The sequence below is a fragment of the Paralichthys olivaceus genome, chromosome 5 (genome assembly GCF_024713975.1).
Source record: "Paralichthys olivaceus isolate ysfri-2021 chromosome 5, ASM2471397v2, whole genome shotgun sequence".
NCBI classification, from domain to species: Eukaryota; Metazoa; Chordata; class Actinopteri; order Pleuronectiformes; family Paralichthyidae; genus Paralichthys; species Paralichthys olivaceus.
In genome coordinates this window covers 4158865-4184748 of record NC_091097.1, presented here as the reverse complement: position 1 = coordinate 4184748, position 25884 = coordinate 4158865, and the positions used below count along the sequence as shown (strand labels likewise).

Genomic DNA, 25884 nt, shown 5'->3' with positions numbered 1-25884 from the left:
ATGCAGTGAGACAAGGAATCCACCAGGACGTCCCAACGTCACTTTCCCAACAATGTGGTCATCGTCCAATATTTGATTAACTCAAAGTGCCCTTGGGTCCCTTTGAAATGTGCTATAAAAATTTAAGTTATTATTATAATTATTACTCTAACTATTAAAAAAATGTTTATTGTGCATGAATAAACAGAATGATCTACGGGGACATTTAAACCAATGATGTCTGATATGTTTTACAAACCCAAACTCTGTAAAAAAGTCGATAATCACTGATTTATTTAAATTCCCATGCTTCATATTAAAGAGTCAGTTCACCCAATTAAAAAAACAAAACAAAAATAAACATTCTCAGTTGTAGAATATAGACCTGCACAGGATCAGTGACCAACAAAATTGGACCCGATTGTTTCTCCCCTGTGCATGAAAAGATGAATCTAAGATGGGTAAAAAATATGTTTGCGATATTTAACACTTTTGTGTAATACTGGGTTGTTTTACATCTTTTACACCTTGCTCCTAAAACATTTTCAAATAAAACAAATCTGCTTGCTGCTCCTTGTCAATTCACAATTGTTATTCAAAAGTTAAAAACATATATTTAATCATATTTTAGAGGCTTCAGGCAAATCACAAGGAAAAGGCAAAATCTGGGCCAAAATATTAAAAACATAAACATTAACGTTTGTGTTTGTAGTCTTTTCCACTTCCTTACCCCATCAATCATCTCAGGACCCCGGACAATTTATTGAGGACCCCTCCCCCACCTTTTTTTGGTAGTAATCTTGTTCTACCACAGAGTATATTTGCAGGTTAAACATACGGTTCCTCCAGTAGCTTTACTCCAGATTGAATGGGAGTGCAGGATGAGACACTGTGTGGTCCCAGTTAGGCAGGTGAAAAATGTCTCTTCATTATGTTATGTCAACCATATCCTAGTTTCAGTAATTGGATGTAGCAGCGTGGATGTGAGTGCAATGTGAACACCCATAAGTGCGTGTGCACGTGCATGCGTGTGACAAGGCAACATGTGAAGGGGAGAATTGATGCAATCTCTCACACACACACAGACACAAACACACACACAAACAGATCGTCACACCAACATGGTGAAGGAATTTGTTACTCGGAGCTTGATCAATAACACAGCTGATACATTCACTGATTAAGCAGATTTATTTTGTTTTAAACAGATGCTCAACTAATCCCATCCCCTCCCCACTGCCATCACACACACACACACACACACACACACACACACACACACTCTTGTCTTTCTGTAGTTCTGAGGTCCCTCATTAACATAATGCATTCCCTAGCCCCCCCGTTACCCTATCCATCACAATTAAAGCTTTACCCCAACTATTATCCTAACCTAGAACTATTTCTAACCCAAGTGTCCCTTACAACAGCCCTTTAAAGTTCTAAGGATCGGCCAAAGTGTCCTAACTTCAGAATATCCTCACATGGTCCAAATATGCTCATAACATCAAAATGTCCCCAAAGTGTCACAATTTCTCCACAACGTCAAAATGTACACACAACATCAAATGTTCTTTACAATGTCAAAATATTTTAACAATGTCAAATTGTCCTAAGGGCCTCAAAATGTCCCCACAATGTCAAAATTAACTTAAAACATCTCAATGTTTTCACATCAAAACATTCTGTCAATGTCAATATGTCTTTACAATGTTAAAATGTCCTGACACCGTCAAAATGTTCTTACAATTTCTCAATGTCCTCACAATGTCAAAATGCCTTTATAACGTCAATATGTCCTTGCAACATCGAAGGGACCCTAACAACATCAATATGTCTTAGCCCATTCAAAACCTTAAAACATCTAATGTTTAACAACATCAAAACGTTCTGTCAAAATGTCTTTACAATGTTAAAATGTCCTCACAATGTCAAAAAGTCCTCAAAACAAGGGTTTTGAACGAACTGTAGAAAGAAAAGTACACACAGTATTGTAGGTCTAGACATGTGAGGACCCTAACATATATAATACACAGAAGAGATGAGGACAGAACAAAATGTCCTCACATTCAAAAAGTGTTGTTACACTGAAGCTCAAACTCCGAACTGCTCGTCTTTCTTATTTAATGTTTATTGAACTAATTTACACAGTTACAGAGAAGTTGTCAGTATGGCTGCAGTTTTTTTAAAAGGGACGACCAAGTAGTCAAGTGCAAACTTTTGTAAATACTGCATATCAACAGCCAAGACAGCACATCATGGAAATACTAGCATTCACTGTTTATTTAGGCTAATAATGCTACTTGCTAAAAACAGGTGGCATGTCGTGTGATGATTTACTTTCCCATTTCATGTATTTTCCAGTCACAAGGTTTTCCAACGTTTAGTCCACTCATCACGACTAATCCATCGAAAGTGTTAAGCTGCATTTCCATCTGACCTGTTTAATACGTGTATCAGTTACAGTTTGTCATACACGATTACTACTCTTCTTATTGGACACTTCCAAACCTTGTAACAGACACTGGACTGCTCAGATCAGCTGTGACATCACATCCACACAACAGGCTCATGCAGTGGGAGGCACCGCTCGTCTTCATCACTCCATCACTCCTGCCCTACTTACAACCACTTCTCTTCTTTTTGCTCACAAGTCAAACCAAAGAGTGAATCTACAGAATATGCAGAACTTGCTGATCTGTTGACGCTAAATCATGCTGTGTCAGACATTTGTTCAATCGACAATATATCTAAATTCCTCCTGTTGACAAGAAGTGCTGAAAAATGCATCTCGTTTCATTTCAGGACAGAATTCAGAGTGACAAGTACGTGCTGCCAACCCTCACAGGGTTACTTCCTGTTGTTGTTTCACAATAAAAGTGGAATGAATCAAGGAGAAACTAAGTATATATAAACATTTGACAACAACTGTCAATCTGTGGTGATGCTGAGGAAAATCTGATTATCAAGGACTATTGACCAACTGCCCAGACACACACACACACACAAACTAACAGGACAGATAACAAACTGGTGCAGTGTTTGCACTCTCTGAGTCGTGGTTTTAGTTTAGTGACTTAGTTAAAGCCTCACATGAACACAGTGATCAAATCATCAATTTCCATTTTCTGTTAAAAAAACTTAAACTATCTGATGTATCATTGTCGTAGAGTAAGATGTACTTAGGGTCGGTTAATTGCATTTTGCCTCCCTCCTTTCCGCCTATATGCTTTTATAACAATATTTAAACAATAACATGATTGTTATTGTTTGTTGTGCTTCTGTCACAGGAACTGATGTAATATTATAATATTATTATATTGTGTATATTATTATATGTCTAAGGAAACATGCTCTGTAGTAGCATGTGAGTCTGCAGTGTCCTAGTGTGTGTGTCTGTGTGCGTTTGCAGCCTGCAGGCAAACTGAAACGACCTCTGGGTTTGTATCGCAGGGTTAGCGGCTGCTTTGTCAGCTGTCCAGCTCTTCCACGAACACTTAGAGCTGATCTGCTTAATCAAATGTTAAAGACATCAGACCTCACACCATCCTCACTGTCTCAAGGAGGAGGAGGCATGACAGGACGCAGGACAGATGGATGGAGATGGAGGGAAACAAGGGATGGGAGAACTGGCCAAAAAGATTAAAAAAACAGAGCAATGCATGTATTGTAGACAAACATTTCAAATGTATATTGTGAAGACTGACAGCCAGTCACAGGCATCTGAGGCAGTAAAACATTTACTGCAGGGGAGGGACGGAGGCTTCAGGATATCGGAGCAATCTATCCAAGGTCATGAGAGAAAAGGAGTAGTAAATTCCACTCCGAATCAGGCGATGCTGCATCACCACATGATCCCTTTCCCGCCAAATTTATAGAGACCTGACAGACCACTTTTAAAGGGTCAAGCACAGATCCATGTTGGGATACAGCAGGAGCAGAGGTCTCTGAGGGGTGCTCTCATACTACGCAGGCTATCTGATGAGATCCTAAAGTCGGGGCAGAGGGAGTGTGGCGGGCTGCGTTGCCTCTCTCTCCCGGAGTTTATGGCTGGGCTCACGGGCACAGCAGAGACTCCAGGGCCATTTATATTCATGGCGCAGCGCCGCTCGCGCCTCATCTAACGTCCTGTCCCTGTTGAGAGGGAAAACAGACACACCGTAGGCGCGAGGGGGGGGGGGGGGGGGGCATCTTCTCTCATTCCTTGTCATTCTTCTGCCTCTTGTGGATACTGATACAAACCTGAGTACTTGTGCATGTGTGGCGCTGGTGGTTTGCATATGCAATTCATAATACAGGAAATTGATTAGCTTAATTGGGTTCTATTCACAGCCGCATGCGTGCCGCTTAATTTTTCACAATTAGCCCTAAGCGGTGACACAGCGGGGAGCGTCTCCATGAAGGATGATGACAATGATAACCTTAGAACCGAAAGCCTGCAAAGTGGGAGGGCTGCCGAGACTCCTGTCAGCGTCCAAACTGAAGGAGCAGTTCGACTTTGCGTGATGAATTTTAAGGCCGGATACTCTGCACTACAGCGTAACAGAAAGTGACACACGGCGTCCTGGTGGCTCAGGTGGCAGAGTGAGCCTGTGCGACGTGGTTTTATTCTGATTTCGTCATCCGTCGCTCTTGTTGCTCTCTTGTCACCGAACTGCTCAACAGATCCAGAGAAAGACTCCAACTTTCGGCGCCAGGTTCTTAACACGTTGCATAAACATGCGTCTCAGAGGATGAAGAATCGTTTTCACTTTCCTGGAGACAATTATTTAGTACAGAGAAAAAATCAATCTATCATCTACAGAGGAAACTATAAAAGCCAGTTGTTTATGGCATGCTCTGATTGCTTTCTATTGAGCAGTTTTACATGTTGTAGCTGCTATTAGATGAACTGGGCTGGCAAACCATGAGCCTGGTCAGTCAACCAGCCAGTCACATCGGCTCTGTGTTTTACAAAATAACCGCATGAATTTAAATACTTTCTCCGTCTCTTCTTTATATAATTGACCCTCATAAAGTTATGTGTTTCTACTCCAAGCTGCATTAATCAATACTCCTCAAATAAACATCAAATTAAATGACCCTGTGATGTGAAATGGGTCACTCACACAGAATTATTACCATACTCGCTGCTCCACAGAGCGTTTTGGCTGCAGCTCATTTTCTGGAGCAGCGAGCGGCCGACAGACACTGGCTGGTGAACGTAGCAGAGCATTTAGCAGCTAAAGAGCCTGGTATTTCTCTCATGAGCTCTCAGCTGGTTGAAATGAATGCAGCGTGAATTCAGTGATAATGTTGTTAAATGTGAAAGTCGGCAGCTGCCATAATAACCTTACACATTAGTTTTAAGTCATTTAATTTTTTTCTGCCCCCCTGTGGTCAGAAATTTCTGGATATACCTTATGATGCAGAGACTACTGAAAAGCTGCTGTCTTCATAAACAGAACAGCAAACAATGGCGGGATATTACCTCTTTTTTGTCTGCTTTTGCTTATTTATTTGTTTTTTTGTTTGTTAGCAGGATAACGCAGAAACTACTGGATGAATTACCATGAAATTTGGTTTTTGGGTTGGATCCAGGATATCTTTACTTTCTTTGACATTGCAAGACAGGGTGTGTTTTAAAATTTTTGTTTTTGTGAATTTAAATGTGTGTTAGCAGCATTATGCAAAAACTAAATTTTCGCCAAAGATGGAGGAGGGAAGGGAGCCTGGAAAACAAAGTAGCAGGTGGATCCAAATAACAAATCAGATTTTTTGCAGCCACTCTCCAATAATATAGATCTAGAAACCTAGACGTATGTTTGATAGTGGAAGAAGTGCAAACAAACAAATACGACATGTTAATGGGCAGCAACACAAACTGTTGTTGGGTAGATTATCTTGATTCACAAGACACTGTTCCTGTGCCACTATGCAAACCACAATTTTCCAAATGGAATTTGTGTCAAATGTTGGTATTTGAAAACGTCAGCACGTTAGCAAACTTTTGCTATCTGCATCATGCAGAAGTCACTAAAAGCATTTAAAAGCTTTTATTTTGTGTATATAATTTGGGAGAACTGGTCCTTTACACTTATTATAGTTTGGTTTATTGTACACAACCCTGAGAGGAAATATCATCAGTGCAGTTAAGAACCACAAGACCGCACACATACGCACATAGATTAAGAACAAAGTGGTATACTCATATGTGGATTAGAGCATGTGTACATGTGTGTGTGTATGTCAGAGGTCAGCAGTATGTGTAGGCAGCCACCGAGTCAACTGTGAGAGCAGGCTGGTGACAGCTGGACCGGCGGCAGGGGTGGAGAGAGGGTGGGTGGGGGTCTGGTTCTGCACTGGAAGCCACGGTTTCAGCTTAACCACGGTCTTACACTGATCCCTGCTCCAAATACAGACACACATGAGGCTGAACGCAGGGGCCGCCAAAAGCTGACGGAGGGCGATTCCGCCACCCTCCATGTAACCTGCCACACCCAGTTTTAAAGGTCAGGGTCAAAGTAGGAATATTAATATCAATAACCCATGTCAAGGGCCCTAAGCTCCAGGTAAACATCCATCCATGTGTTATTGCAAAATGGATTACATTCACAGCAGCATTGTAATCTGTAGCCTCGAAAAGATTATTACCCTCCAAACACTTGCACATACAATCTGTTCAATCTCGCTGCATGGTGCGCTGACAAAGCAAACGCTGTCTTATTGAGTGTCACACTCGGAATGAATGTGATAAAGCAAAGAGGAGAGATGTATATCAAACATCTGTCCAATCACCAGCCAGCACATGGCTCTGTGTCCTTGGAGAGAATTCTATTTTCTTGGTGGTATTTCGGAGTAAGCGATGGCTTGTTTGAACTGAACTGATCCATTCACTGCCATTACCAAACTAGCCACACTTCGTCTCATGTTCACATGTGAAGACTCAAGCGGTGAGACGTGAGCAAGGTTACACCGCATATGCTGGCGAGGGAGCTGCAGCACTCTGTGAGATTTCAAAGACAGAAGTGTAATAAACACAGCTTTCCATCTGCTGTGGCATTTAAAACTTGCTGATCGTGGCCCATCTGATTCTATAGAGTCAGAAAATCCAACTGCTCAGTTCAGCTCCACTTCCCTCCTGAATATTTAAATCCTTTAATGCACATAGACACGAGCCAGAGCCCCAACACTCCTCGATTGATTCCTGCTTCATCTGAACATTTACCAGCCTCAGCTCGTAGTCACACACAACAGTAAAGATCAGATTTATTGGGATTTCACTCTGACATCTTTTCATCCTGTGGCAGATCAATCACTTGTCATGTCTAGTTAATATAGAAGCATGCATGTCTTAAATATGTCTTGAGTGCCATTGGTAAGTGAATGCAGGGAGGCGTGTGACGGAAACTAATATCACTGAGTGAATATGTTTGACGTGCCTCTGTCTTCAGGGGTCAGCGGCAGCAGCAGATAAATCACAGGTGTTTGAACCATGAAGCCTCCGATGTGGTTTCACTTTGGGTGCATCTGAGTGGGAAACAGCTGCAGGACACTGGCTTGGTGTCATACTTTTTCATATGACAGCGTGAGGGTGCCATTTATCACGAGGCCATGATGCAGAAAACTATATCATAAAGAATGGAGCAGTAAATCAAAAGACAGGTAGCGAGGTGGGCAACAGGCGAACTCAGCCCAGCTGCTCGTGAGTCAGTCACTGCAAGAATCCTGAGATGTGACCTTCAGAGAACGCAGCAATGGAAGGAAACTGACACGAATGTCTTAAACACACACTTTGTTTCCACCTAAACCTAAAAACATCATTATATTCTGCAGTGGAACTTAACAATAGAATTCTGCATAAATACATTACTGTATTATAAATTAGAGCACAATGGATTTATCAGTTGCATATTGGTATTCACCTTCATATTTACCAAATATGAATAGTTTTTTTAAAGAACAACCCATACATTACTTAAAATTATTAATCTGAGTTTTATATATTTTGTGCATATTGATCAGGTTCAAATTACAAGTATTATATTTGCCTATAACAACAAATCAAATGTAAAAAACTTGAATGGGAAAGACAAAATCCAATGACAGTCAGTAACCCTATACTAGCACTCACTTTAAGGATAATCCTGGACATTTTAATTATCATTAATTGCAACCCAGAGTAAGTGAAGTGAATTTTCTTGTCAATCTAATTATTTTATTTGTGAAATAATTTGCTATCGTTGTACCACCAATGACATCTCCGAACAACAGGATGAAAGCTAGAGTTGTTTCTAGATCGTGACTGGAATTAACACAAATTGTGAGGTTGTGGGATTGTGAGCAAACACAGAGAGCATTAATGTTTGATTAGATATTTGCAAACTTAATGGCGTGACTGCGAGAGTTGTTTGTGCACTCCGCCGCTGTCCCTGCAGGGAGATTTGCTATATTCAGCTTTGGATTCAATGTTTAAATGTCTCAGTGGTCTTAAAGAAGATGCCAACATGCAGCTGAATGCGACTGCTATTTACAGATAAAGGTGTAAGACACATTATATGGACGGTCACTTGTAGAGGTACTTAAAGTCATAAAGCATGTAGTTGTTTAATGGACTGAGGAGCCATATTGTGATCATACATTAAATACAGTGATGTCCCCTCAGCATTTCACAGGGTTCTGTCCTGTGGCCATTTCAGATCATCTCAGACTCAGACATTGACAGATTATAACTAACAGGACACTTCATATCCGATACATATACAATTGTCACAGAAATGTGAACTGTTTACATTAAACTCAGGCAAATTATCCATTCTCTGATATAGTTTAAACCTCTTAATAAAAAAAAATTTTTTTCCGAAGCTGCATGAAAGTCCCCCTGTTCATAGATGGGAGCACTCAAAACATGCCTGACTTTTTTTTATCTCTGCAGAGAATGAAATCTGCCCCCCCTTGATCTGGATCTGCACAAAAATATTAATACCATTCCTCATCCTTCCACCAAGTATAATGGTAATCCATCCAGTAGTTTTTGTGTAATCCTGCTAAAGGTCAAACAAACAAATAACTAGAATGTCACTCGGCAGAGCATATAACTCACGCCAGAGCCCAACAGTCCCTAGATTTTTATTTGGGTCTGCACCAAATCGCACACACTCATAAACATTAGTCTCCTAAATATGTCTAAACATTTTTTTTATGAAGATCCATGAATTATTCTCTGAAATGTTAAGGACATTGTTGAAAAACTATCTGCCAATGTTAAAGAAAGTGAAAAAAATACTAGATCTGCCCCCTGATCCGGATCACTCTGACACTTGAGTTTATGAGTTTATTCAATGAGTCATGCCCCACTGTAATGACATGTAATGAAAATCTGTTTTGTGTAATCCTGTTCACTAACAAACACACATGAAAACATAACCTCCTTGGCAGCGGTAACCCAACTATTACCTGAGGTGAATGTTAATAAGTCTCACTTATCATTAGCATTTCAAATGGTCTCTTTCAATGGGCCCCACGACCCTCACTTTAATTACACCAAGGAGGTTATGTTTTTACCCGTTCTTTTTGTTTGTAAATAAGATTACACAAAACTTGGTGGAAGGATTAGACATGGATCAAGAGAGCACTTATTACATTTTCACATTGATCCTAAAAAGGGATCCAGGAATATCTTTATCACTTTCTTTAACAATGGAAGATAAATATCAGGCATGTTTAGGGGACTGATATATATGAGTGTGCAATTTAGTGACTGGACTGGAGACTGTTGGGCCTTGGTGGAGGTATGTGCTCTTCTGAGTTCCATTTAACTTTTATTCTGATATTTTAAATGCTGAGTTGAGAGAATTGATCTTGACATGATCAAATTATGCTGCAAAACCTAGCGCCACCTTAAAACCCATAGTATTGTGTTGGATATTGATACTTGGTATTGGCTTAAGACCAAGCTTAAGACCAAGCCTGTTTTGGACGTATTTTTTTTCTCTTGGACTCGTCGAGCTGTACAGGCTAATGTCTGTTGAACTATCGTGATTAAGAAGTCGTCTAGCCCTGTTTATTAACTCCATTTCCATCACTCAGTGCCAGTCCATATGGAGCTGTGCCAGACGCAGCCTCATGAATGTAAAGTTCTTGTCGTGATGTGTTAACAGGATGTTTGTTGCTTTATTGAGGCTCTGTAGTGGCCTTTAAGTCATTTTATAAACAGTTTATACTGAGCTCTAGATTTGGCGTGGTTTAATGTTTTCTATGTGTTGTATTATTGTCCAAAAGGGAAAAGAGCAAGCAGAGAGTGAACGAACTGAAACAAGTGAGTTCATACGCTTTGAGTTTGTAAAACAGTAACAGTGGATGGAGGTGGGATTTCTGTACTGTAAAGGAAGAAGCTGAAGAGTTCATCTGCAAATCATGCAGCAAAACCTTCTGAGAGAAGAGAAGGGCCACAAATGAATGAGACTTTTCCCAGGGCAGGGACACTGGTGATGATGATGAGCAATGAAGGACACATTAGGACGTCTCATGGAGGCAGATGACCCTGTGTCCAGGGTGGAGGTGGGTCACTCGGTGACCTGACATTTTAAACTATGACACCTTACAGGTGATTGGCTAAAACAAGCATGTGTGTGATTGGATGAAAAGAAAGAATGGGTGGAGGCTAGAGATAGACGGGAACTATGTATGGGAATTGCTTCTAAATCGTTTTGGAATCTAGACACAGCTTCTTGGTCTTGGTCTGTATATTTATATAGAGCTTTTCTAGTCTTGATGACCACTCAAAGCGCAGTACAGGGTATTGCCATCCACCCATTCACACATTCATACAGTGCATCTATGTGCACCTATGAGGGGCAATTTGGTGTTCAACTCTTGCCCAAGGACACATGCAGATGGGGAAAACTGGGATAAAACCGCTGATCTTCTGGTTAGAGGACAACCGCTTGACCCCTCAGCTTCGAAACGTCGGTATTGAGCGTCCAAAAATGTTTTCAAAATATGAAAGTTGAAGTAGTGTGTTTACTTCATCATCAAGAAAGAGCAATCTTTTTTTTATTTTTTCGGACAAAAGTTTGTCAAAGTGTATTTCTTATGTTATCCTTTTTAAGAAATGAGGTGTTGTCCAAAAAATCCTGCACAAAAGTGCACTTGAATTTATGTTGTTTGCAAATGTTTTTTCTCTTTTTTGTTCATAGCACAAAAGCGCTATTTTTGTTGATTTTTGAGCCTGAGCTCTACACAGCATCTGCAGTAGGTCTGCACCACGCATCTGCTAAAAGCCTGTGTGTGATTCTCTGATTTGAATAAACACTGTTTTGTTGACTCAACATTTAAACACCAAAATGTTTTGAGCGCAGGCATGCATTATGTGGCAGAATCATCATACATTTATTTAATATTGAGATACTTATATTTGTCTTGCATATAAATATTGCCAAGCTCTATGTGAACTAAAGCCTGCAGGGAAAACCACACAATACTTTAAATACGGCACTGAACCTATAACCACTGGGCACATGCCAACTATGTCAAGCTGTGGGTATTTTTGGACACACATTTGGGTTTTTTTTGCCCGTCACCTCTTTTTGCTCTCACCGTACTCATGACTCTGATTAATCTACAGATTAGTTTAATGGCTGTGGATTTAAAGAGATCAGCATGGCTGTGATTTTTTAATCAGAGCTCAGTTAATCATATTCATACAGGTTGGAAGCACCACTGGACATGACTGTTGTGTTGACGTGGCAGTAAACGAATCCTGCCTCTTGTCTAGAGGTCAAAGTGACAGTTGTGCTTCCAAAGTCTAGTTTTTAAATAGATATTTCAGGATGCTGTTTGTGTTGTGTTGTGTTTAAAGGTGTTTCTGCAGCTTTTTTGTACAAAGCCAATTTATGTTATTGGTACCGTTTAACACCATTATCATTAAAAAAAAATTACTCCTAATCCTCAGTGGAGTTTCCTATCAATTAGCTGCTTCACTCGTTTACATAGTTGAATATGATGTCACGTATTTCGCAACTTTATTGTTTTGAATTACAAAGCATTGTGGGTGGGGAAAAGCACACTGGGATGAGAGGAAGTCCTAGCAGTAAATGCCTGCAGTGTAGAGGTCAATAAAGGTCATAGATCCATGAACGGCTGTTTGAGTGTTCTGAGGCTGTGACATCAGAAATTGATATGCTGTGGAGCGTTTGATTGGTCAGAATTGTGACTGCTAATGACACAGAGGAGGATGAGTTTATCAGCATGTGAGCCACAGATGCAGCAGGCTGCAGGTCCACGGCTGAGCGTATTGATCACGGAGCAGAAGCCGGGACAGGTGCACGTTGTTAAACAGCTGCAGCAGAGGCGTCGTGTCCAGAATATAAAAGGCCGTCATTAAACACTGCGCCGATGAGACCTCACTTCTCAGCCAGATGTATTTATCGCTGCGGCCTCACATTAATCAGCCAGATCAGAAATCAGTTACAGAAGCTGACACCTCGGCTGCAACTCATCCATAGATGGCTTTTTTTTATTTATTTTTTTATGTGGCTTCATAACTCATACAGTCACTATCAGAAAAAGAAGAGGTGGAGACCTTGAGTTTACAGGAGGCAATGAGATGAGACTTGAATATACATTGTGTGGAAAATTGGACTGTTGTAAAAACAATTATTATCAGGACACAGCAGGAGAATGGCATTGAATCAGAAATATGAGAAAAGGTAATATAAATACAAATAATATGTGAGGTTAGAATGTTTTTTAAAAGCTGCAAACAAACAGAATGAAACTAAAAATAATTGAAATAAAAAACAATGCATGAGATTATAATACATAGATGATCTGTACCAAGTGTGTATTAAAATGTGTTCATATTCTCATCACCGATTCTGCAAAGGCCATACATTCTGAGCAGGAAGGAAAATTCTATTCACCTTATCAGCAGCATTCAATTTGCAGGAGCAGGAACCATATGTACAGGCTAAACATGCAGATGTGGATATTTGCATTATTCCCCGTTCGGTTTACCAAACTGTCCAGATGTCAGCGGCGTGGAGCTTCCACAGAGTGAACCGACAGGAAAATAAATAATGTTATGCTGTGATATTAAAAAAACCCACAGCAGTGATTTTGAATGCTGCACACTGCTAATTCTGTAAAGAAACAGCTTCCACCGTGTGTCACCCACTAGAGGGGGATAAGCACATCTTAAATGTTAGTCAAACAACAGTGAAGATAAAGGAATACAAACACTGTCAGTGCTGCTGCTCTGGTAATGGAAGTCTTACAAACTCTAATCTTTCACTGGATTATTTTCACGACAACAGAACAGTTAAAAGGAAAGCGTTTGGTCTGAGGTATTTTGAAGCAATTTCTGCAATCGAATCACTTCCCTGCGTTCTCTTATATTGACACAAATTTATAGACATATGGAGATAGGACGGTTTAGTGTCTTTGGACGTATTAGTATTTCAGTTATTGAATAATCTTATTATTATTCTCATCATTAACTGTTTATCCCATTAAACAGCATAAAAAAAGTGTCAAAAAACATAAGGTTTATCCAAAAGTCAAAGATATTTAATGCATTCAATGTATGAAACTATGAATCAACAGTCAAAGTACATGTCTAAATGTTATTCTTTTTTTGTCCATCTTTTAAATCGAATAATTAACTGTCACAAAACAGAGACTTATCTCCCACAGGGTAGAGACTTCCTGCCATCCCCACGCCATCTTTTAGTTTAACTTTGTTTTTATCGATCTTTATTCTGAATTTAGAGCCAAACGAAATGTTGTTTCTCACAGACCAAGGTGCAAAAAGAGTGCAAATAACTTACAACACTCAATACTTTATTGTATGATATTCGGGGGGGAAAGGGAAGCACCTGCCCTGTCAAGACATCAGAGTGCTGCAGAATTTCTTAAATTATATGTTAATATATTTCATTGAATACAGTGACAGCATCCAGAGAGAAAACCAACAAATAAAACTGAATGACCTTTTTAGTTTTATTAATGAACATGTCTATTGATTACATTTTCTAAACAAGAATATGTGATATGACCAAAATCTCACATCCCGACAGAGGTCACTTCATATCCATATAGTGATATATCTTTATTCCTGACTCGTAGCTGTTCTCCACTGTGTAATTTGTATCCATGCCTTTGCACTTTGCGATTCTTATAGTGTCTGTGTGTGGGGTTTGTTTTGAGCACTCAACTGTACTTTTATGTTCTCGTCGGTCAACTCTCTCCTCGCTGTTTGACAAGATTCTTGCGTAGTTGGCAAAGAACAGATTTTCAGGCTGACATGATGCACAGGGGGGGACAGAGAGCAAACTCTTCTACTGGCAATGGGACAGGAGTCCGTTTTTTTAGCAGCTGTGCCCAAGTTTTTTGCAAGCGCTTTTGGTGTAATAGAGGTATTTAAGACAAACTCCTGATCGGTAAGAGTTCTACTCCAGTTGAGAATGACCAGTTCTGTGTCACATTCACTCTACTTCAGGTTTGTTTGTGTTTCTTTCATGCAAAGTCCCTGCATCTGTGCCACCTGCAAGAACTCAATGTGTCATCCAACTCATGAAAAATACCAAATGTGGTTGTATGACCATTCAAAGTTCTTTACAGTACAGTTTTGTCGTTCACCCATTCACACAAAAATTCATACAGTGCATCTTTGTGCAGCACTTTCTCTATCATACATCACTCACACAGCTGACACAGCCATGAGGGGAAAATTGATGTTCACAAGGAACGTGGGAGACAGGGATCAAACCACTGACCTTTTTAGTGGACAACTCAAACTACTTCCTATTTAGTGACACAACAAAATAAACAACACAATAATGTAAAATTACCTATATATATTATCAGACTGCACTGTCCCACTTACACACAAAATTAAGTTCAGAGTGACTTTATGTCTGTTGCAGACAACCAAATCATTTACATTTCTAAAAATCTCTAATCTGTAAGTAACCTGCTGCTAAATGTATGACATGTTAGCTGAGCCACTAGATGTTTAGAAAGTGCTTTGATATTCAATTAAATGTTACCACATCAAAATTGAGATTTGCACATATGTAAGGTTCATGGTAAATATGTAGACATATGATTTGTCAGTATTGATTCAATTCACTGGGCCTCAAGGTTTGGTATGACTCATGCTGAAGCATCATGACGCAAACAGCAACCTGTCTCTCGATCACAGGTCAGCATGTAGCACATACCTGCTACCACCAGGTTTCAGTGTGTGTTATGAACCAGTGTAGGTTACAGACACAGACTTTTCTTTTTCAGAATGTAAACATTATATTAAGGTACACACTAAAAGCTCCTGTTAGCACAAGTAGGTCTTCCTGCCTTTATTTATTAGGAGGAATGCTGACGATACAACGCCTTGTCACAAAGTTATTGATGACTCACTCCCTGTTTGGTTTAATTCAATATCCACCACCCTCTGATTCGTCCTCCATGTATCTTCCTCAGTGGATTCCCCGCCTTCATCTAACACATGGAAGGTCAGAGCTTTTAAGCATTTTGACCACGTACGCTACTCCCCGTCAAAGATATTAACCCTAAACCATTCCACTGCTGTCGCAGCTGAAACATGGCTAATGTCATTGAAAAGAACGTAGCACATGCCCTCTCACGGTGGTGAGCAATCAATTTATAAAATGATTTATGAGGCAGCACCTACCTGGAGAATCACATGTAGGACATAGTGTGTACAGCTTTCCAAGCATGTGTGATGTTTTTTTATTTGTTTTTCAGCGTGTGACATGGAAAACAATTAAATGATAAATATTCTAGAGATGTATTCTGAGTGTTTCTGCTCCTCTACAGTGTCTTTCTGCCAGCCTGCTTATGTTTTCTAAGAAGAGCTCGCGCTCAGTCCCACACAGGAAGTAAAATACAGAGAGTCCTGCGCCGTTACACAGTTACGACAAACCTTGTACAACAGGCAAATCTCTTGATAAGTTTATACACTACAATAAAGCCGTAGGCCATGACGCCATGCAGGGATTACTAAGGGATTACAATATATTCACCCCACTGGGATTCCATCACATGGTGGATCAGATCTCTGTGACAGGGGACCAGTGTGCAGCACTCCCTCAGGGGCGCAAACACGACTGTGACAGATTTGACAAAGAGCCTAAGTCTGTCTGACAGCACAACATAAACCACTGTCTGGCTACCATGTGAATATTAAATGCTACAGGGTTTGACATCGCAGAGCTCTGACATGGTCTTTCTCCTCCATTACCTTCAGGAAGAAAGCAAAGCAATCAGTTTCTTTGGAGAAATTAAAATAGTTTGGCTGAGAGTTAGCGGCTGAAATCCAGTGAAAGAGTGATGCAATGTTGCGCAAAGAGTTTGGATTCGTTCAAAGGCCAACATGGAGATTTCAATTCCTTTGTAAATATATACTTTTGCTGTCAGAATAATTAAACTGTCAGTTTCAAATGAGCATAGATACAAATCAAAATAATGAGACAATGGATGTGAATTCATCAGCGCAGACAAAACCATGCATGCAGATTACGTTTAAATGCTTTGTACTGCTGAAAAATTAAACAACAGCTTCAAAAGTAATGTCACGAGAGAATAATTATAAATCCTCTTCTTCTCCATTTGTTGCATTAAACACTGGACACCATCTGTTGGATTGGACCACAGAATACCACAGCAGCAGGGTGGCAGCTGCCATCCTAAGACGCAACAGCCTGGCCACAGCCTCATGTTGCACGCGGACACACTCTAAAAATACTTCTCTGGGCTCTGTTAATGGGCTCTTACACTGTCTTAGTTATGGCAGGCATACCAGCACACTGAGATGAAGCTAAAAGGTCCTTAATCAAAATAAGCCAGCTCTAAACAAAAGGCACTTGGTTGGCTGGCCAGCTGGTATTACTGAGTATTATCACAACATTTTAGAAAAAGACAATGATTTGTCCTGTGTATGTAACATGTCAATCTCCACTCTGACCCTTCTTCTAGGCAGTAGGTGACTGAGATGGGCTTTCGTCTAGGCTGCTTGAGCGACTCCCCGTGGTGGCCACCACCGCTGCTGCTGCTGCTGCTGTTCTGCACTATCCCCTGCTGTTCAGGCCGGCCGTTTGGGATTCCAACGCCCTCCGTGAACGTGGCGGTGGTGTTCAGCGGCTCGGCCTACCAGACGGAGATTAAAGGGCGGCTAAGCCGGGAAAATTTCATGGACCTGCCTCTGGAGGTGAACCCCATCACTGTGCTGGTCAATAACACCAATCCTCGGGCGCTGCTCACCCGCATCTGCGACACCCTCTCCACCAACCGTGTGCATGGCGTGGTGTTTGAGGACAATGTTGGCTCTGAGGCTGTGGCACAGATCTTGGACTTCATCTCCACTCAGACAGCTGTGCCCATTGTGGGCATTAGTGGAGGCTCTGCTGTCGTCCTGCCATACAAGGTCAGTGTTGGGGCGGGGTCAGTGATGGGGAGTGGCCATTAAAAGAGGTTAAGGCTTTAGCCCCACCTATAAATCGTGGGAGCCTCACTCAGTAATTGGAAAGTGACCAACCAAAGCAAATAGTTTCATAGTTTAACTATTTGCATGAAATATTCAAAGAAAGTAGATCAAACATCACAGAACAATGTTGTGTTTCTGAGAAATGCACTCTGGGAAGCCAGTAGCGCAGTTTAGAATCTTTAGGTCATGTGTAATATTCACGATCAACAACCTTCATAAGCTACTGCAACAAAATAGAAAACCATATAAAGTCTAATAACTCCAGAACTAGAAAATCTCTCCTGCCGAGACATTTTGAATGGGTGCCTTGTGCTCGTTGATGCTGCTCGCACAGAGAGACACATATTATCCAGGTTTACATGAAATCCAATTTCAGAGAGACATTACATTTAAGAGGAAGGACAGAGACCCTGAGAGAGAGAGAGAGAGAGACGGTGAGAGCGAAAGACATTTCTAAAGGCTGTTTTATTTTATAATCATGCATGATCCAGGTCGGTGAGCAACTTGACCAATTTCCGAGAGACAGAGAGAAACCATGTTGTCTTATCACATTCCATCGTATTTTATTTTAAAAATTCAGGCTTCCTGGGAACATTCTGCAACTATTCAGGGGTTTTATTTTGAAAATTCAGACTCCTTCGGGCTTCCTGGCAAGGTCTTGTCATCATCCAGCACTTTTATTTTGAAAAACCAGCATCTTTTAGGCTTCCTGGAAACATTCTGTAACTATCTGGGCATTTTATTTTGGAGGTCCAGCGTTTTTTAGACTTCCTAGGGACATCCCGTAACTATTTGGGGGTTTTATTTTTGAAAATCTAGTGTCTTTCAGGCTTCCTGGGAACATTCTGTAACTATTTGGAGGTTTTATTTTGAAAATCCACTCTTTTTCCGGCTCCCTGGGAACATCCTGTAACCATCTGGGGGGGTTTATTTTGAAAAACCAGGCTCATTACATGTTTCCTAGTAACATTCTATTATTATGGGGGGGGGGGGGGGGGGGTTATTTTCAAAATAAAGGCTTTGTACATACTTCCTGGTAGCATTCTATTACTATGGGGGGGCTTATTTTCAAAATAAAGGCTTTGTAGAGACTTCCTGATAACATTCTATTATAATGGGGGGGGGGCTTATTTTCAAAATATAGGCTCATAACATGTTTGCTGGTAACATTCTATTATAATGGGGGGATTATTTTCAAAATAAAGGCTCATTACATGTTTCCCGGTAATATCCAGTTACTTTTATTTAAATTTTCAAAATTTAGCAAAAACCACCTCCCTCACTCGGTCTTGAACCCAGACTCACGTCACATGATCAAGTGCCTTAACCACTGGGCCAAAGCAGAGCCTGGTGAAAATGGAGATCTGAGTAAATTTAAAGAGGAGACTCTCCCTCTGTCAGTCTATGGGGTTGCTATGGTTACTCACTGATTAGATGAGGAACACCTGTTGTCTCCTCACTTTGGAGAGCTGAACAAGCTTCAGACCACCGCTCAAACAAAAGCTTCTAACTCAACATCTATAAGTCCTATCTGAGAAATAAACACATTGTGAGAATCCCAAGACTTTGGCCGACGCCCACATATGTTTCTATTTAATAAGAGTTCAGAAATGAGACCGTAAGAGCGATTTAGAAATTTAGTTTTCTCATCAGGAATCATTTTTTGAGATCTACATTGAAGTCAATGGGAAAGTTGAGGGCTGTGCTCTAGCACCAGTCTTCAAACAAATGTCTCTTACTCAGAAACTATAAGTCCTATCTGAGAAATGAAAACACCGTGAGAATCATGTTTTCCCAGAACGTACAGATCTATTTTTTATTGGTGAGAGTTCAGAAATGAGACCGTGGGAACGATTTAGAATTTTTTTTCTGTTTTTCTCCTTTCTGACTTTTTTTCCAAAAATTAACATGGGAGTCAATGGAGAGGTGAGACCGGAAAAGATTTTTCAAAAAAATGTTCAAGCCTAAACTACAGCTCCGAGAGATGTCAGAGTGACATGTGTGCTCCGCCCCGAGCTGGCAAGGCACCCATAATTAGTGGAAACGTGCAGAATACTTTCATTTGTATAGAGACACTAATAAATATAAAGGTTTTGATGAAGAAGGCCCGACAATTTGTCTGAATGGTGATGTATACAATATCCCTTGCTAGAAAATGTCAAACAAGCACCATCATCTCTGAGCAGAATTCTTCCACACTTCCCCTCTCAATTGATGTTGTCTGGAAGGTATTGCCTATATGCAGTATAAAGCCCAGTGAACATGGCACCAAACCACAGAAGCACGGCTGAACTTACGATGAATTTGCATCTTCTTTTCTGTATGGCTCCATTTGTGTAAAAACAAGTAGTCTTCTTGTGTGAACAATGTGTGAGAGAAAATGTGTCTTTTTAAATGACCAGTACAATCTCACATGGTGACTAGCAGTATTATTAGTTTAGTAATTCTGTGTTGTGTAAAATATGGTTTATCTAATTCAGACTGCAACAACAGACCCCTGACCAACATCACAAGTACCTCCACACCACATCACATTTATAATTCTTCTATTTGGAACTGAATTCAAATGTCATTTGAATGTCTGTCCATTGGAGCCAATATGAGATAAATGAAGATGTAAGATCTAGTTTAGAAACTAAACCTCAAGCATTCAGCTATGATATCTAATCCATTATAGAACAGCCATTCGAGAATTTCAAAGAGGACAACTTCTGTATATTTTGGAGACCTGCATGGTATTCCATTTTGAAATAATTAGCAACAAGTAAGATTCTTGATGCTTGCTGATTATATTTATTATATTGAATAATGAATCATATAAAATCTGACTTTATTGATACGACCTGTTGTTCCTTTTTTTTTAAACCTGTAGTATTAAATATCTTGTTCTCTGAGGATCAAAACTCTGATGGGAACAATAAAACCTGTTTGAAATCATCTGACATTTATATAATCTTCAAGCTTTATGTATATCTGATTATCGTGTATACTTAACTTTTAGAGGATACTATTTAATTCCCATTTTGAGTTTTGATGCATTTTAATATTTTTTGAGGAATAAAGTGACAAATAGAAAGAAACAAAATTTCCTTAATCTGTTTGGGTTTGTAGTCAGCTCCCCTGTCAGCTCTGTCCATTTCAGAAAACATGTTGGGTAATCTTGCCATAAACGTCCCTTCTAAAGGGAAATAAAAGAAATATCACCCAACGCCTCCTGCTGCTCATTTACACTCCAACTATCTAACTTAACAGCAGTAACAGCAACTCAATCATGATAAATTATAGAATAAACACAAATGATCGGAAATAAGCGTAATGACAAAGGCTGACAGCTGGTTATTTCAATGACTTTCATCAGCAATTATCCAGTGAAAGAAGTTAAGAGCAGTAATGTAAACCATTTAGTGAATGTATTAAAAGTGACCAGAACACTGACTTCATGAATTATTCATGTGGACGGTCCTGGAGTCCAACTGTAATTATTTGTTACCCACTAGAGAAATACAATGCTATAAAGATTTCATTTCATGATTATACTGAACAGTGTAAAAATGTATAAATAAGGTTAGATTGAGGACTTTGCTGGACCTAGAATACAAACATTGGACAAGGCAGGTACTGCAGAGAAGAATATTTTATCTAATAGGTAGATTTACAGTTAATGTTTTAAGGCAGCATGAAGAGACAAACCCGCCGACCATCTGCATGGGGGACAACCACTATAACTCCTCAGCCACAACCGCCCCAACATTAATATTCAAACAATCAGTGCATTCAAGTCATGTACCACAGGCACAGAGATGATTTTAGTCCAAGCCTCTTTGAGTCTTCTTTCTCTTCTTCGTCTCAATAATCGAAACCGTCAATTGATTTATGGGACGCTGTCAAAGGTAGTCAACAAGGTGACAGTGCTCATTCATTTTTCATACATATCTCTGAAAGCCGAAAGTTTGATCTTTCTGAAAGTGACAGGACAAAATGAGGTGATAAACTGGTGCTTTTCCTCAGGACATTTCTGTTTGTTGATTGACAACATCAGCACACACGTACCATCATTCTTCTCATTCCCTATTCCAACAAGAAAAAGGGGAATAATGACAATACATTCAGACAAAGATAGAAATGATGTTAAAATGAAGACTGGACGTTTTAAATGAAGCTCATCCCACGAAAATTGCTTATTTCTGCAGCCATGTCATCTTCAGATAGACACTAATGCCAACGCAGAGCAGTCACTTTTCCGCAGGCCTGCTTAGTGTGCAACCAGGGAATAGATCAATAGCAGTAATCATGGCTGTCACAAACAAGCCAGAAAAAAGCCTTAAACAGCATATTAAAAGTTAAAATATGCCTGCTTTTAGATTAATGTTGTTCTGATCTGTCACCTCTATCATTAGCATCTCGCTAGGTTCAGAAATCCAATATGCCTATTTGGAATAGGTAAATCTTTTGGCTTGAGGTGTTGCTGCCTGCAGCTTCTTAAAGAGAAGTTCCGCAAGGCAGCGTTTGCCTGTTTATACAAAGTTTATTCATATAGAACACATTATGTCACCAGACTCAACACTGCACTGCCTTGGGCCCTTAACAATAGACATGCCAAGTGTGAAGCTGATAAAATAAACCGTTTTTGAGATTAAAGCCACACACACACAGACAGGCAGGCAGACAGACAGACTGGAATTATTAGATATCCTTCCTGTTGCAGTTGAAAAAGCTGAGATGAGTCTCTGAATAAACAATACCCAGTGATGTCCTTCGGAAGTAATTACATACTCAAGGGGGTGTGTTAGTAAAATAGTTTCTGGAGGGTGTAGAATTAATTCTAATTTTGCTCTTGTGCATGTAGTGTAATATCCCAACCTAAAATTCCCAGCATCCTTTGAAGCCAGTGTCGCCTGAAAGATCACATCCTCCACACCACCGTGGTGCAGGTGAGCAAAATGCAAGTAGTCAGATCCAAGCAAAACCTGATTGTCTTTGCAGGAGCACGAGCCCGGGGGTTTTCTCAAAAGTAGAGCAGTTCATTTTTTTTCCTGCACCTGTCTCTGCCTGTCTTCCAGATGTCCTGAACTCACTTGTCATTGCCTTCGCTGCCAGCTGCTTTTAAAACCGCTGGCACAGGTACAGTGTGACCTGTCTAGACTGAGGCAGAGAGGTCCCACATGTGGTTTAGTCTGGGCAAAAATATTAGTTTAAGTGAAATTAGGAAAACCTCGACTTTGATCCAATGTCAACACAGAGAACATGACAACTCAGTCTCTTTTCTGAATTATATCAAGAACCTGATCTCTTTATTTATATCTAAACCTGAGTGTAAAAAGTTTTGTTTATGCTTTAGTACGAGCATGAAATGAAAACATCCCCAGTTTTAAAACACTGTTTAACTGTGTTTGCTGATCATTGATCTCATCTTATCAGCTGATATGTGTCAAAATATAATATCATATAATTGTTACATCGAAATCTTTGTCGTTTCTCTTCCTGTAAAACACTGCTCTCAGTTTGCGTCCAATGATAACGCTTAATTCTGATTATGTGGAAAGAACATTGATTTCCATATTGGTTGAATCTTGTTCTTCACCGTCTACACAGTGTCATAGCCTGGGTTTTCTCCAGCTTAGAGAGATATGGCAGATGACCAGGGAGTTGTGAGTCTGTTCCTGGTCACCGTGCAGGATCTACGTGACGTCAGCAGGACAGGCAGGCAGTGCCGGGGCACTTCCTGCTGTGTGGCGGAGGAAGACATATGTCGCATCAAGGAGCAGTGGCCAGGAGTCACTCTTCATGAAGGGACAGAAAAAAAGGGAGGGTGGTGAGTGTAGTTCAGTCATGTGAGCAAAGGAAACACAGACATCTTTCTGTTCCGCAGCCTCAGTGCAGTGCAGATTTATTTCAATGCATTGTTTCATTGTGGCCTCAGCCAGCTGACTTGAATCCCTTATTTCTGTTACATTTTCGGACACAGTCCAAGTCTATCAACGCATATCACAAACCTGAGTCATTCAGATAACCTTCAGCCATCAAATGATTGTTTTACAGCAAGTTAAAGGAGACATTCTGCTCACACTCAGGTTCATAATTATCTCCACCATGGACATTATGTTTTCAGCCCTGTCCATTTGTTAGTTTTTCAAGCAAGATTAGACTAAAACAACAGAATCATGTTCCACTATACTTGGTGAAAGGATGCTGTATAGGTCAGGGAAATTGTGGTGCTGATCCGGATCAAGGGCTGGTTTTTCTGGTATTTAGTTTTCTCTTTCTCTGACTGTGAGATAAGAGTTGTTTTTCAACATTTTAACCATTTTCCAACGGAATAAATGAATTGACCTGGATGACAAAGATGTTGGGCATTGGTATGTGCTCCACTGGGTGCCATTCTAGTTTTAATTTAGGTTTTGACTTGAAAATGTTTACATGCTCTAATGTTCAGAAAACCAATTACTTTCCTCATAATATCCATTGTTGCAGCTCCTCTTTTCAGCCTCTGTCTGAAACACTTGGCTTTAGCTCCTGTTTCTTTAATGCCCCCCTCCTGATAAAGCCCAGTCTGCTCTGATTGGCCAGCTGGCCTGATCTGATCCCCTCTTGCCTTGCCTGGCTAGCTGCTAGGTGTGCATTATGGAAATGTGGGTATTTTACAATGATGCAGAAGTACGGACGGTCTACTATCAAGGTGTTTCAGGAGCTTCAGCGTTCACAGACTTTGGACTTTCTCACTGTGCAGGACTTTTAGATTCCCATAAATCCTTTGAAATGCACTAGAGGAAAAAAACACTGAAAAAAACCCATAATATTTCTCCTTTAAATCTCCTGTTTTTGTGTTAGTCCTTTAATTCTAAACAAAAGAAACAGTTAGATTTCAGTAACACAACAACTGCTCTCATGGAAACATCTGTGGTTTAGAGATAATCACTGCTTTACTCATCTAACTCGAACTGAGACCAGTTTCACTGCATCTCACAGCTAATCTCAAGGTATTCGCATGACCGAACCATTACGGATTTGAAGGCCACACATTTGAGGAAATGTTAAAGGGTTAAAAAGTGAAAGTTGAATGTGAAGACCAATGCAGCATTGCTGCATCTGTATTTGTTTACAAATATGAGTTCTTCTGCATATTTTACCCTTGTGAATCTAATCTCAGCCTTGAGAAGCTAAGCTTTCTGCTCAATGGCTCTAATCTTCTTTGGTACTGTGGACTATTACTGTGAGCTGCTGTGAACAACACTGTGGAAATGCAGATTACTGACAGCAAGTTGTGGTTGACACCCATTTACAAACACCCTGTTAATAATCTACAGACATTATCCACAGCATTGAGCAGTATGATCATTTGTACTGTATGATTAGAGAAAATTCTTTCTACTTTGTTTTTAATATCTGTGGTTCTACTTGGTCATGTGTGTGAATCGTGAGATTTTGGATTTAAAGTATGTCTGCATTATTATATTGGAATACAATGAATTAAAAAAAAAACTATTTGGTTAATGTATCCATAAATGTTTTCTCAACTACAAATCTAATTAGGTTTTTCTGTCAAGTTCAAGATATAATATATACCAAGTCTTCTGACCTCCGCTTAACAGTCGGTGGTGTTACATCACACCACACATATTTAATCATTCAAACCATCATGTACTTAAGCTCCTGAGAGGTCACAGACCGAAGAAGTGTCTTTTGGATTAAAGCAAGATGATGAAACTGCAACTTCACCCAGTAAAGCTCATACATATGCCAAGGACCAACAGTTCCCTTAAATTCAGTTGAGCGGCATCAAATAACGCACACTCATAGAAATCAGCCCTCTAATAGTCTGTGAATCATTCTTTGGGAAATTAGTAAAAAAAAAAATGATTCTTTGATCTGCCCCAACATTTAATGAGTTCTCTCTTGTTTCATGTCCCACCCTTCTACAATTTTAATTGAAAATGCATTCAGTAGATTTTGTGTATCCCTGCTAACAGACAAACGGACAGTAGTGAAAACATAAAACTCCATGGTGAAGGTTACTGCAGCAAATGTAATTTCCTCCAACTTAGCAATTGGCTAACTTTGAAACAACACTGCCAACCAACAATTTATCATGTTAAGAAGACAGTAGCCCATATTTTAAGAAGGATCAGGGAAGAAGTAGGATGAGACTATGACATCTAATTTTTTTGTGGAGGTCTAAAGACTTTTATCTGCATCTGCCAAATAAGGTTATCACTGCAGGGTGAGAATTCATGTTTCCTTCTGCATAGACTGACCGCAATGGTTTGTTTCCCTACACCCCTTGCTCACTTCTGTGCACACAGATAGGGCAGTCGTGACTTTGGGCTTTGAGCTTCTGCTGAGCCTGTGGTAATGCCCCAGGATCATTTGGACTTCACTATCAGTCTGCTCCCTGCTAATTGAGCAGTTGAGTTTGTAGATGGCAG

The 25884-nt window shown here is 40.1% G+C and overlaps 1 protein-coding gene across 2 annotated transcripts in view; it reads left to right on the top strand.

Moving 5' to 3' along the window:
• Nucleotides 1–25884, top strand: part of grin2ca (glutamate receptor, ionotropic, N-methyl D-aspartate 2Ca) — a 66582-nt gene that overhangs the window by 2197 nt on the left and 38501 nt on the right. For both annotated transcript variants that reach the window (XM_069525282.1, XM_020094193.2), the window contains one exon: nt 16954–17401. In XM_069525282.1, the coding sequence (XP_069381383.1) occupies nt 16970–17401 (432 nt within the window). In that variant the 5' untranslated portion in view covers nt 16954–16969. The remainder of the gene's footprint in view (nt 1–16953; nt 17402–25884) is intronic.